The sequence below is a fragment of the Leuciscus leuciscus genome (genome assembly GCF_965113295.1).
Source record: "Leuciscus leuciscus genome assembly, chromosome: 1".
NCBI classification, from domain to species: domain Eukaryota; kingdom Metazoa; phylum Chordata; class Actinopteri; order Cypriniformes; family Leuciscidae; genus Leuciscus; species Leuciscus leuciscus.
In genome coordinates, this window is record NC_138725.1 from 71,941,353 (window position 1) to 71,956,285 (window position 14,933).

The 14,933-nt window shown below is 39.9% G+C and overlaps 1 protein-coding gene across 1 annotated transcript; it reads right to left on the reverse strand.

Moving 5' to 3' along the window:
- Nucleotides 1–3,631: 3,631 nt before the first annotated feature.
- LOC309512429 (tripartite motif-containing protein 16-like) lies at nucleotides 3,632–9,764 on the reverse strand. Its single transcript, XM_082188011.1, has 7 exons — nucleotides 9,177–9,764; nucleotides 7,325–7,420; nucleotides 6,996–7,229; nucleotides 5,906–6,065; nucleotides 5,399–5,446; nucleotides 5,120–5,151; nucleotides 3,632–4,442 (listed from the first exon to the last, which is right to left on the reverse strand). The coding sequence occupies exons 1-7, from the start codon at nucleotides 9,747–9,749 to the stop codon at nucleotides 3,945–3,947; spliced, it is 1,641 nt and encodes a 546-aa protein (XP_082044137.1). The 5' UTR covers nucleotides 9,750–9,764; the 3' UTR covers nucleotides 3,632–3,944.
- Between the last annotated feature and the right edge of the window lie 5,169 nt (nucleotides 9,765–14,933).

Genomic DNA, 14,933 nt, shown 5'->3' on the forward strand with positions numbered 1-14,933 from the left:
TTGTCCTGAGCCCACGGACATCAGGACTTTTTCCCAGCAGCCTTCTTGGCGGTAATAACGGTCCGCAGATCCGTTCTACCCCTCGAAGGTTGCTGGGTTTGAGCGTGCTTCCCGTGTCCCCGAGATTTCTGTGGGGGAGCACGGGAGGACACGCTCTGTTTTTGAGTGGCACGATGTTCAGCGCTCTTTTTAGATGAATGAGGCTGCTCCCGCTCAGCAGCCTCATAAAATGAACGGCGGGGAAGAAGTTTTTGAAGGGCGGCTGCCTGTTTAGAAGCTTCTTGAAATTTGTCTACAGCACTATTGACCGCGCCACCAAATAACCCCGAAGTGGAAACAGGCGCATCCAACAGAAAATGTTTCTCTCTATCTTTGATGTTGCTGAGGTTGAGCCACAGATGCCTCTCAGTGGCCACCAGGGCTGCCATAGAGCGGCCGATGGATTTAGCCGTCTCCTTGGTGGCCCTGAGAGACAAATCTGTGGCTCTCCGCAGTTCGCACACCACATCGGGACCAATCCCCCCGCCCTCATTTAAATCACCCAGTAATTCTGCCTGGTAAGCTTGCATAAGAGACATAGTATGAAGACACGCTGCAGCCTGACCAGCGGCGGAATAAGCTTTATTAACCAGGGAAGAAGTGACTCTGACTGGCTTGGTGGGTAACATAGGCGCCTTCAGGGAAGATGCCGTTGCTGGAGAGAGATAGCTCGCAAGCGTCTCCTCCACCCTCGGCATCTCCCCATAACCATGCTGTTTATAATTTGAAATAGTGGAGTAGTGTGATGTTTGTGCACTGTAAACTCTGTATGACATGGGTTTTCCCCACGATCTCGACACCTCGGTGTGGAGATCGGGAAAAAACGGAAGGCATCTGCGCTGAGGCTGTGCACGAGAGGGCAGAAATCGTTCGTCGAGCTTGCTTTTCGAGCGAACGTCCTGCTGATCCTCTGGCCACTCAATAGAAAGTCTTTCGACAGCTCTCGTCACAACCTCTATTAATTCCTCAAACGCATGAGACTGAGGTGGCGAATCCTCAGACTCAGCGTCAACACTAACAACATCCAACTCCTCAGAGCTGGACAATTGCAGTGTTGGTGCCTCCATCGGGGCGGAAGAAACCGCAACGCGTGCTTCCGAACCCTGATGAGAGGCACTGGGTCTATCAGAAGGAGACTGAGATAAGGCAGAGCCCGTCTCAGCATCCACTGATAGATCCATTTGCGAACCCCAGGTCTGTGATCGACGCCATGCCTCGGCAGCGGCGGGACCAGAGCCCTGGGGAACGCGATCCTGAGCGCTCTGGAAGAACGCCAGGCGGGATCGGAGCGTACGCAAAGGCAGCGCGTCACAATGCTCACAGCCAGCACCCTCGAGTGCTGACTGGGCATGCTCCTCTCCCAAACAAACAACACAAAGGATGTGAGTGTCCCCACCCGTTAAATAACGCGGGCAGGGGTGCACACACAACCTATACTGCTGCTTGCTCGCCATACTGAATATATAACTCGATATAGACAGACAACACCAAATAACAGAGACAGATTTCACACAGAGCGCAACTGAAGACTCAGAAAGCTTTCGTTTTCTGTTTCGGGCTGGCTTTTATAGCTTCCTGGTACGTGACGTCACCCGCCTCTGACGTTCCGCCACACCATTGGACTGATTTTACATGTGCTTCAAGACGTCATCACGCAAAGCGTTCCCCATAGCGTCAATTTCGACGCAACGCGAGTTCCCTTGAAAGGGAACTGTAAGAGCTGCAGATGACGTGGTTATTTTAACAACAGCAGAAACACGGTGAGCAGAAAAATAGATATTTTTATAAAACACTGCATAAAACGTGAATGCAGCAAATACAATCATTTTATCATACAGACTCCGACCGTTTAACTAAACCAGGTTTGTGACAACTAAATTAACCTGTGGAACCTTTTTTTCATATTTAGCATGATTAATCAGCATATTAAGAGCATTTCATAATAAACAATGTTATAATTTGAAAAATTATTTAGAGATGAAGGGAAGACAAAAAAATAGGAAATTACTAGTTAACTTTATTTTGTGCTCATGATGAGAGTTTTACTTATTAGATTATGTATGTTGTTTGTTTTTAGTAGTTTATTACTTTGAGTAAAATATAAAAATGGCCCATACTTTTCTTAAGAGGTAAACCTGCACTTCCAGAATGTTTTCTCAGTCCCAATGCCTTCTATGTGCCAGAAACATAGGTGTCTAAATGTAACATAAATACATAAATAAATAAATAAATAAATACATAAAATAGCCTGATGAAACATCTGATCTAACCTTTTATAATCATATCCAATTGGGAGAAATAATTATGTGTGTTTTCGAGACTATTCTAATATGAACATTTAGAGTTTTCTTGTCTGGTTGACATTTGCCTACATTTAATTTTGAGGAATTAAATGGTAAATACTCACATCATTTTGAGTTTCTGATTTCTGATTTTAAAGTTAGATGCCTGTGTTAATATACTATATTCAGCACAGTACTATACTTGCAGTACATACATTATACAATATATTCACCTCAGTTGTGATTATTATACGTTTTTATGTAATTGCAAAAATGTAAAAATAGGTCATTTAGTTCTCCTTCCAATAGTAATGTAACGGTCATCAGCTGGAGTGAGAGCCTTGAGAGCCACCAGAGGACACTCCACATCAGACTATCGTGATTCCCTCACAACTACATTTCCCATAACTCACTGCCCAGACTCATCATCCCTGATTGCATCCACCTGTGTCTCATTACCTTGTTAGTCTCAGCCTATTTAAACCATGTACACTTATTCATTATCTGTGAGGTCTTGTTGTTTTATGTAACGTCATCAGCTGGATCATGATAGTCTGATGTGGAGTGTCCTCTGGTGGCTCTCAAGGGCTCTCCAGCTGATGACTGTTACAAGTAAGTTTCTCCTTTTGTTTGTTGTTTTGGCTAGACCTTCTCCTGAAGATTGAATGCTTCCATTTTCTTTATTTAACAAAAATAAATATTTTTGGGATACTGGGAGAGCTTTTAACATGTTACAATATATTCTTTTTTTTTTCTTTTTTTCTGTAACTGCTTTGGATGCTGTGTTCTCCATTTATGTTGATGTAGTGTCTATTGGTTGATCTGAAGTGAAATGGCTCGACTCTCCACACATCCATATAGAGAAGCAAGAAGAAGACCGACAGAAAAGGAAAAGCATTATTTTTGTGAAGCTGCACTTTTCTTTTCCTTAATTTCATTAGCATCTTTTTCAGCAGGAATCTTTTATTTTTATCCAGAACTAGAGCTCACTGCTTTTTGCAACAACACTGATATTTCTCCATATCTGGAAATAACTATTTTGTATCAACAATTTCATCAAACGCTGTGAAAGTGATTTATTTCTTGTAAAGAGTTCATGATTTCCATCCCTTGTGACTCAATATCTGAAATCTCAGAAAGTGCTTCTTCATCCCTCATCTTCTGCATCACAATTTTCCTCACATTTTGAACTGTGATTGTTTTCCAGCATTATTTTCTCCACTACTAATGTCATTTTCCACATCTTCACTCCTTACATTGTTCACAAACATTTCTGTTATTTCATTATTCATTATTCCTTAATCTTTTCATTTTATTTGTTTAATAATTTCAAATGAAAGTTACTTCTAATAGTAATATTAAAATGATTGTGTGTCACTACAATAAAAACTAAATGAATATGATTTCCATCAATACAATTATAGCTTGATAAAAACACACTCACACATCATTCTTACTGTCTCTATAAAGGATTTAATACACACATTTATTCTGTTATTTCTGTGACAGAAGTTAAGATATTAAAGAAAATTAAAATAAGAGTCTCTGTATCTCACTGTTAGTGATTTATCGTGCAGCTCAAAGTATTATGGGTAAAATCTCTCTACAATCTGTTCTGAAACATCAACACAGTTTCACTGATGATCCTAAGGAATAAACCCAAAACCCAGGATAGAGCGTCTGAGTGAATGTGGTCTGGACTGTGTGGATGAGGCTCATTGTGTCAGAGACGCTGTAGAAGGACAGAGTTCCTGCACTGTGATCCACATACACTCCTATTCTTCTGCTGATGGGCTTTACAGGGAGAGAAGTGCGTATCTTATTGTGTCTGAATGTGTAACTGGAGGAATAGCAGTCCAGACTCCAGGACTGATCATTACCTCCAAACGCACACTCATAACCCGATCCCTTCCTGCTGATGCTCTTATATGACACTGATATATACACACCACTATTCCCAGTCCACTCAATCTCCCAGTAACAGCGTCCACACACACTCTCTCTACACAACACCTGAGGATACTGATCAAATCTGTCTGGATGATCAGGATACGGCTGCTCTGTGCCAGTGTAAGTAATCACTCTGTTCCTCTCAGACAGACTGAGGTGTTTATTCACTGACTACGTTTACATGCAGCCAATAACCCGTTCAAAACCGGGATATTAGCAATAACCCGGTCGCGCACGGCCATGTAAACACCAGCAAAAACCCGGATATGCTCATATCCGGGTTTTTAAAAACCCGGATATTATCCCTGGGGTACCCCCTTTCTAACCCGAATATTTGGTCATGTAAACGCGTATCGGCATATCCCCATCAAAAGGGACATTGATTTGTGTTCTGCGCATGTTCTATTCGCAAGGAATCTTGGTCTTTTGAGTAGAGACGGCGCATACAGAAACCCGCGTGCAGTATACCGGAAGTAAACAAGAAGTAGAGGTAAACATGGCGAGACGCAGCACAGCACCACACTTTTGGAGCGAGGAGGAAAGCGCAAACAAAGGCGATCGCTATCTGCCCCGAACTATTCATTATCCGCATGCTGCTGCTGTTGTTGTTGTCTTTGGATACAGGAAAAAGAATCGGAAATGACGCATATTGCGTCTTAAGGAAGTCCGTACGTCCAGACGCTAACCGCGCGTCGCCGTTTACATCGGGATATTGTAAATTCCATGTATACAGGAGTAACTCTCTCTGCTCACGCATGTAAACGCGTTATTCCGAATGTTTCAGAAACCCAAATAGTGACCTTAACCCGACCATAACCCGGATATTGGCTGCATGTAAACGTAGTCACTGTGTTCAGATCCAGAGTGAGCTGATGGGAATCTGATGGAGAGAAAACACATCAGAAACAGGAATTATGAATCTGTCTGATCTTTTAATGTATCTGAACTCTTCATGAATCAATGTTCAATGTATCATCAGTGTCTCAGTACAGCTGACCAAATATCCTGTGCAAATCATCATTTACATGATCAATTATAAAACTCTTCTATCATGATTTATTTCTCCTTCTACAGGAAGAACATGAACACATTCAGTGAGTTTTTCTGCTTGTTTTCTAGTGACTCACATTGTAGGAAGTCGATCCTGGTCTTGGGATTCATGTTGGTGAATGTGACTGTGGAAATAAACAGACATGAACAGTGTGAAGAGAAATGACAAGATCAAATACATTCATTTCTGAGACATTTCTAATATGATGCTCTATAATATTAGATGATGGACTCATTTCTGAGAGCAGATTAATAATCTCCAGGGGCTTCATTTATAAAACACACACATCGGATTGATCCTAAATTCCATGGATTTCATCCTCCGTCATGTGTATATAAACGCTTGTCCACGATGATGAGTCCGTATTTCTGAATCATCAAGAGATATTTGTGGCCGTTCTGTAGGAGGATTTGATGGACTTGAATTTAATTTATTAATAACTGATTTAAAACTGGGATGCGTTTAAGGACATTTTTGTGCAAATGGATGTTTTATAAATCATAGGAACATTTCAGAAACAGTTGTACGTTCAGATTTGGGATCTTTCTCCACACGTCTGTATAAACGAGGCGCAGGACTTTACCTCCGTCTGAGATCTTCTTGATCTCCTCTTTGCAGAAATCCTCCAGTTTGTCTCTCAGCTGATGGACAGATTCTCTCATGCCATCAAAAGAGGAGAGAGAACTGAAGGAAACGTCGGGTTCGTCTGTAGATTCAGGAGGTGCTGAGAGAGACTGGAAACTCTACAGAAAACAGAAATCAAAACTCATCATCTCCACACTTCAGCCAATAACCTGCACTATATCAGATCTGAGCGGCTCTTGTTGACTTGACTTCTCTTCAGTGACTCGCTTCAATCCAGCACTTTCACACAATCAGCACATTCTTCTCATATTCATCATTTAATGCTACAAACTCTAGTATTTCACACTTAATAATAATATCATATATATATATATATATATATACATATATATATATACTGAAAAGCTGATAGAATGTAATGCTTTCAGACACTTCATTATTTTTTAAATTAGAATTAAAATAATTATTTTAATTAATGTCTTATAGTCTAAAATTATATAAAATTAGCTAATATTTAGAGAGCTTTTTGACCAACTTAAGTAGGATTTAAGTATCTGTATATGTTATTTCATAATTATTTCTATTGTCTTTGAAATATGGTTAGTTACTGCTGAATGAACTGACACGAACTAAAATATACTCAATGTAATTTCTATTGAAAATTGTTTGTTTAATTTTATCAACATTATCAATATGATCAGCTTTGAAGATCACCTGACCCAATTTCCTAAAATAATTTTAGAAGAAATAAAAGATTTCATGAAAAAGATGATGAAAAATCTAGTTGGCTGGATATTGATACCATCAAGTTAATTGATTTCATCAAGACAGAAGAAACCAGAAGTAAAAATGAGTTAATATTTAATGGTAAATTTCCCAGGGCTTTGTAAGTGTGTCTCTTTAAACAGAAGATGATCAGATGAGAGTCTGACTGATGATTATATGATAACACAACACTTGACTGAATCTGACTGAATTCCTGACAACATCTCAGTCAACGGCTCATTCTGCTCTCATGAAATGTTTCTCTGTCATAGCAGGATCTTGCTCAAGTCCACTATGATCCTGTTCTTCTAGATCTCTGTTACCTGCAGGAACTGGATGTGATCTTGTGTGTGTGAAAGCTGCTCCAGCTCAGCGTCTCTCCTCCTCAGATCATTGATCTCCTGCTCCAGTCGCTCCAGTCGTCCTTCAGCTCGACTCACTGCAGTCTTTTCCTGATCTCTGATCCGCTGTGTGACCTCAGAGCGGCTTCTCTCAATGGAGCGGATGATCTCAGTGAAGATCCTCTCACTGTCCTCCACTGCTGTCTGTGCAGAGCGCTGTTACACACACATCACAATCACACAGTGGCTTCAGCACGACTGACAGAGTCCAAACTGAGACGTCTCAAACTTCTCTTCTTCTCCAGACTCACCTTATGAGACTTCACAGCCTCTCTCAGATGCTGAAGATCTTTCTGTCTCTGCTGGATTCTCTGACGGATCTTCATCTGCGTCTCCTTCAGCTGTTTCTGGAGGACAAACCAATGACAGGGAATGACACATAAAACTACTATCATGCAAACATTTAGAAGAATGTCTCAGCTGTTTACAGAGGCCAAATAAAATATGGTGACACGTCAATAACATCAAACCTCATTGGTTCTTTCATGTCACAGTCACATGACTAAACACCATGATGTCATGACACAAACACCAGGCTTGTTCGACTTCATGCAGCTCTGCGCAGACCGATCGGCGGCTGACTTAAAGCAGTGCATGCCGGTTAGAAATTTTGTCCGACTTGAAACAGCGCCGACGCCACGTGACTGTGACGTATGCCATCAAAGTACCGCGAGAGCAAATCGAGAGTAGCCGGAGAACTCAGCCAGCGCAGCTTCTCAAGAGCGGCTGCACTGGGCTGCACGTGGGCTGATGACGACACAGCTGTTCCACGATTGGCCGGATTCACCGCATGACAACGATCACGTGTGTTTCGTGTTTATTCGAACACCTTTAGTTCCTCTAAAGCTCTCAAATCAGTTTATTATAACAGTGAACACTCTTTTCATGTCGTTGTCATGTTATATTGTGTCATGTTTATCAAATTAAAACTGCTTAAAAAACGTAGACTCCACTTCATTGATAGTAGCTAAATGTTGAACTTTATTCTTGTTCAAACAGACGCTGTATGAAGCAGTACATAAAGTATTGAATGAAAATGTCTCTGAAACATCTGTGTATTATTTGGCAAATATTGCATTTATTTCACTGCAGCTGTGGTAAAGTATGCAAACAACACGTGAGCTGTCACTACGGGAACCAGAAAGTGTCCGACTTCACGTCTCCGTTTGCAGCTCCTCCCCGCCTGCACGCGGCTACTCTCGCCGATCGGTTACATCCAGCCGCAGCCGATGTCGAACACACCTACCAGTGAAGTTTGATGTTTTTGATGTCATCATATTTGATTTGGGCTCCAAATACATGAGTTTATTAATGATTTGATTTGTGAATAAATGTGGCTCTTTTAAAAGTAGCAAATTTTAAAAAGTGCACTTTTTTTTGGAAATTATACGCTTTAAAAGAATATAATTGTGAAATAAGTGTGAACTGAACGGAATGTTTTCGGACACGACGTAATTGCATGTTAATTGCTATTAAATGAAAATGTATTATAGTTTAAATGTACATATAAAGCAATTAGCTGAACTTAAGAGTGACTTTTTGACCCACTTAAGTAAGATTTAAGTATATAATGTAATTTCATAATTCTATTGAGTTAAATTGAAATATTAAATATTATTAAAATGTACTTTAAAGTAAAACTTTTAATTTTACATTATAAAAAAGTGTACTTTATAAAGTGTACTTATGAAACAGTCATGAAAGTTGACTTTCTTTAAGTGCACTTAAGTGGCCTTTCATTTCATTAATATTATATTATCTGCAAGTACAGTTTTATTTTAAATATACTCTTAATTTGAAGTACACTACAAGTGCATGTCAATACACTTAAGCGTACTTCTTTCTTTAACCACTAGTTGTTTAGATTACTTTTATGCTTTTTCTCCTTTTTGGAGCTTGAAACTTTTTTACTCCATTGACTTACAATGACTTTCTCACTGACTTTCAATGAATAGACTAAAATAGATCAGAAATTCTTCAAAATATCATCTTTTATATTCCACAGAAGAAACTCAGTCAAACCGGTTTGGAACAACATGAGTAAATGAGTGAGTAAATAAAGACACTTTCATTTCTGTGTGATCAATCCCTCTCAGTTCATACCTGTTTCTCTGTCCTCTGTGCTGCAGTTGATACAGTGTTGTGGTTTTTATGTTCACTCTCCTTACACCACACACAGATGCACTGTTGATCAGTGATACAGAACATTTCTAGCTCTTTATCATGTTTACGGCAGATCATGTCCTGCAGTCGTCCAGTGGCATCAATCACTTTGTGTGGTTTACGAGAGTGATATTCCTCATGACGGTCAAAATGAGTTTGACAGTAAGATTCCTGACACATCAGACAGGACTTGACGGCTTTGTATTTTCTCCCAGTACAGACGTCACACTGCACGTCTCCAGATCCAGCGTAACAGTCAGCAGGAAGTTTAGTCTTCTTCAGTTTCTCCACCAGTTCAGCCAGAATGGTGTTTTTAGCTAAAGCAGGTCTTGGACTGAAGGTCTGTCTGCACTGAGGGCAGCTGTAGACTCTCTTCTCATCCTCCTGATCCCAGCAGTCTGTAATACAGATCTTACAGTAACTGTGTCCACAGGGAATGGCCACTGGATCCTTCAGGAGATCCAGACACACTGGACACGTGAACTCATTCTGAGAAATTCTGGCTTCTGCCATGTTACTGCATGAATACAGAGAGACACAAACACACAACAGCTCAACAATACTTCAGTTTCTGTTTCTCTGAACTGAGGAGTTGAAATAGTTTCCTGCTTCTGTGTTTGAGTGACGTGTGTAAAACAGGAGTGTCTGTAAATCAGCTTCCTCATTCCTGGTGAAGGAGAGTCACTTTACTGCTGTGTTTATGTGCTCTTCAAGTGGAGTCGAAAACATTCAATTGCATGCATGTTCAATGAGTGCATTCACACCGCGAGCAGTGTGAAAGCACACTTTTGATGGACAAAATTTCACACAAAAAGTACCTAAAATGCACATAATTTGCATGTGATTTAACAAGAACTGAGTAGGCTATGTCAGAAAAGAAAATGAAGACTCAAAAATATTTATTAAACTTGTTTTTATTAATCAGTTTGGGTAAAAGTGGTGTTTTATAAAAAATATATATATATAGAAATTAAATATTTGTGTGTGCTGTAAAGTGGTTAGAAAATGTTTTATCGGAATTGGCTAAAATTTGTATCGGCAGGTCAAACTCAATGAAAAATCGGAATCGGCCTAGAAAATTGTAATCAGTGCATCTCTATAATCTTTCTGATTGGCTGGTATCAAACACCATCACATAATCTGATGTTCACCTAGATGTTTTATTTATTTATTTTAACATTTGACGTAGTATTGTCGATGGGTTCAATAACACATCCTGCAAAAGGGGGGCCTTGGCCAGAACCTAGTGGTATTTGGGGGGGCCTTGTCATGGAAAAGTTTGGGGACCCCTAGCCTAGTCCACAAGACAAAATACATTGTGTGTCATTACCTGAATGATCCACAACCGTTTTTCTTTTTTTTGTAATGGTTGTTCATGAGTCCATTGTTTGTTCCGAACAGTTAAACTGCTCAATGGTCTTCAGAAAAATCCTCCAGCTCCTGCACATTCTGTGCTTTTCAAGCATCTTCTGCATATTTGACTCCTTACTAGCAGTGACTATGATTGTGAGATCCATCTTTTCACACTGGTGACAACTGAGGAACTCATACACGACTATTGCAAACCCTGCAAATATTTAGTGATGCTCAAGCAAGGGCGTAGGTTTGGCCTCAGCTTTGGTGGGGACATCCCCCTCCCCCTCCCCCTGGAATGAGTTTTCTATATGTAATTAAATAATGAACAAATGAATAAAATACACACGTATCATAGTATGCATTCAACACAACAAATCCATTATTATTATCTATTATTATTATTATTATTATCCATGATTACAGTATTCCATTAATACTAAAATTGTATCTACTATTCTATATCAAATTCTATTGATATATTCTATTCTTAAATATAAAATTCTTAGGCTACACTCACTCACAAATACATTACATAAATAGAATGTAGAAACGAAAAATGTCTCAGATCCACTGTTTATGTTGACTGCAAGATTCTAAGTTAAGGTCAGCTAATTAACATTCAGTGACTTGCTAACGTAGCATTCTATCATGATAGCGTGACTTCTATGAGTCTATCAGTGCTGCACAGCCTAATCAATACTCTTAACCTTAGTTGAAAGATTGCTGCTGCTAGGTTTAACTGTAACAACATGGTAACACATACTATCACCAATCAATACTATTTTCCACAGTAGAATCTGCATTTGAAAGCATGGTCAGTCACTACTACTGCTAGTTTATTTGTGTGGCTAGTTATTTTGCCTACTTACACTCTGCTTTATGAAAAAAGCTTCGTATGTCCCCTTTCTTCTTCTTGGGTGGCATAGCTGATCTATCTACAAAGTACAAAAAGTGGCAAAAAACGGAATATTAAAATGTTTTACTCTGGCCTTTGTATGTGGCAGAGAGACAGCCCTGGTAACTTACCGTCGGCGTCGTCGACGCGCGCGCGCACACACACACACACCACCCGCTCGCTGCCAGTGCAAGCACAAAAGTAGTCCCGGCCCGCGCGTGTAGCCTGTCAGATACACCGCCGCCAATCAAATTACAGCGTTTCTTGTACTGTCGTTGTTTTGGCCGTTGGAATCGATCCAAATAGCAGCGCAAAGATCCAAATAGCAGTTCAAAGGAGCTTGCTAAATATTGGTGGGGACAAATTTGTCATCTCAAAATATTGATTGGGACTAGTACCTAGCGTCCCCCCCTAAACCTACGCCCATGTGCTCAAGAAGGAAGCATTAAGAGCCAGGGGGTGTCAACTTTTGAACTGGATCATTAGTGTAAATTGTTCTTATTTTGTTTAAAAATGAATGAATTAATTTAGTCCTTCCCTTCAGAGGCTAAATAAGATATTAGCATGTAAAACAAAATAAGAAAAATTTAAACATCACCATCATCCTGCTCAAAAGTTTACCCCTGGCTCTTAATGCATCGTGTTGCATTCTTCAGCATTACCTTGCAGATTCTGAAAGATGTACAGTAGGTAAACATATGACTGTAACTATACATTGCAATTATTTTGTAAGGGTTAAAATATTATTTTAAGAGCTTAGTGTTGAGACCTTTCGATGGAATTTGATTGACAGGCGATCTGACCAATCATAATGCAGATAACCACCATTTTTGTCCGACAAACAAATCAAACCAGTTAGTAGATTAAGGTCAGCGGACTTGAACTTGAAAAATGGTGTGTATTGATGTCTTTTTTGCAGTTCTGATGTCATTCATTTTTAATTCGTGATATAACTAGAATAGATGATCAGTTAATGTGCTGCTTGAACCGAGGCCCTACACATTAAAGTGCCACAAAACAGTATTGTTTGAATTTCATAAAAATGACAAAATTTGAAAGCTGAGACTTTATTTCATATCAAAAGTAACTTGCTCTGTCTTGTCTGTTGGCGCAGTCAGTGTCCTCTTTGCTCCGCAATATATTTTTCACTGTGTGAGAACATGTGGAGTGAGAGCAGAATGGCTTGTCGTACGTAGCAACAGTAACTAAGAGGAATAACAGGGTAACTGACTTTGTGTAAGGTCAATTTCAAATAATTTAAATCTTTGTGGACTTGGCCTGACTCGACTCGAACTCAGATGTTAAGGACTCTGACTCAAGTCCGACTCGGCCTTCTTTGGACTCGGACTCGATTGTCAAGGACTTGGACTCGACTCGGACTCGACAAAGGTGGACTCGGATCCAATACTAGTTGGAAGTCTATTCCACTCATGTGTTCCTCTAAAAGCCAAAGATAGCTGACCAAAGGTAGTTCTTCAGGGAATGGTAGGTTGTCTGCTAGGCCCACATCCAGAAGATAAGTTTGTCCTTTCACCTTGATGTACATCTGCCGTAGGAAACAGCTTTTCATCCCCATGAACACTGCGAGTGGATCTCTTGTCACAAGGATTAATCCAGACCGGTGAAATAAACTGTCTTTGCACCGAAGTCTGGTCGCTGCCAGTGTCAACTAGAGCATGTGGTCCTTTACCGTTTACTTCTACAGAGGTCAGGTTTAAGGACAGTCCACTATCATAATTAAGAGAGTCATCAGCTCATTATTGGCCGACGCTGGTCATGTGTGTGATGCGTGTGATGCTGACCAATAATGAGCCGACACTCTGACGTAGAACCCAGAAGCGCTGCACTGTTTACACTACAGCAACAGCGTAGGAGAATGACGTGGAAGAGAAGAGATTGTTGAATAATGTCATTATTTTGGGGGATTTTTGGGACGTGTACAGCAAAGCAGGACTGTCGGACAAATACAAAAAAGTGCATGCTTACGCTCTCCTCAAATTAGCCGGTTCGGGTGCACTAGACAAATATGAATCATTTCACTCTCAAGAGGGTGAGGACAAAAAGGATCCTGATGTGTTAATTAAAACATTTGATGAGATATGCTTGCCAGAACGGAACATGATAATGGACAGACATGCATTCAGTATCACAGTGCAAAAACCTGACGAAGGAATTCAGTCTTACTATAAGACTGTTGGCTAAAAAATGTGACTTTGGTACGCTAACTGATGAACTAATACGTGACCGAATTGTCTGTGGCATCTACAATGATGCAGTCCAGACTTGACATCAGAATCAGCAATCAGAATATGTATGTTTGAGCGTTCTGGAAGGAGTATAAGGAGCTCAAAAGAGAGGCTGAAGTGTTTGCAGTGCAGAAGAACAAAAGACGATGTAACAATTGTGGAGGTGAGCACGATTATGAGCGCAACAAATGCCCAGCTTTTATCAAACGCTGCAACTCATGCAACAAATGGAATCACTTTGCCAAGTGTTGTCGATCCAAGCCTCAATATTCAGCTGGGCGGATGGCGCCATCTAGTGGAACTGGTGAAAAAAACCTACACAGAGTAAATGAAGTGGAAAGTGAAGTCCACCAAGATTATTTTCATTGTGAAAGTGTGGACCTGCTTGTAAACAAAGGAGAAATATTCACCAGTCTCAAAACAACCTGTAACAAGCAGGTCAAGCTGAAAATAGACAGAGGAGCTAAATGCAATGTTATGTCTGTATCCACATTGCAGCACGTTGACCCCAACGCTCAAACTGATCAGTCAGAGTAAATTTGATCTAAATCAAATAATTCAGACACTGGGCACTGCCACCCTAGTTCTTTCAGGGGGGAAATTGCAATTCCACATAGTGGATATAAATGTTAAGAGCCTTTCAGGCTTACCAGACAGCATGAGGTTAAATGTCATACAACTGAGCCCAGAGGTACATGCTGTACAACAACAGGCTCCTGAGATGAGTGATAATGAGGACTTGTTTCGTACTGACACGGTTAGGAAGCCAATTCAGAAAAACTGTAAGAGCTGCAGATGACGTGGTTATTTTAACAACAGCAGAAACACGGTGAGCAGAAAATTGATATTTTTATAAAACACTGCATAAAACGTGAATGCAGCAAATACAATCATTTTATCATACAGACTCCGTTTAACTAAACCAGGTTTGTGACTACTAAGTTAACCTGTGGCACCTTTTTTTCATATTTAGCATGATTAATCAGCATATTAATCAGCATAATAAACAATGTTATAATTTGAAAAATTATTTAGAGATGAAGGGAAGACAAAAAAATAGGAAATTACTAGTTAACTTTATTTTGTGCTGAGAGTTTTACTTATTAGATTATGTATGTTGTTTGTTTTTAGTAGTTTATTACTTTGAGTAAAATATAAAAATGGCCCATTCTTTTCTTAAGAGGTAAACCTGCACTTCCA

Coding starts and splice junctions, on each gene's coding strand:
- LOC309512429 (XM_082188011.1), bottom strand. CDS start 9,749: ATGGCAGAAGCCAGAATTTCTCAGAATGAGTTCACGTGTCCAGTGTGT. Junction 7,230..7,324: donor AGGCTGTGAAGTCTCATAAG/GTGAGTCTGGAG, acceptor TGTGTGTAACAG/CGCTCTGCACAGACAGCAGT. Junction 5,447..5,905: donor CAAGAAGATCTCAGACGGAG/GTAAAGTCCTGC, acceptor TTATTTCCACAG/TCACATTCACCAACATGAAT.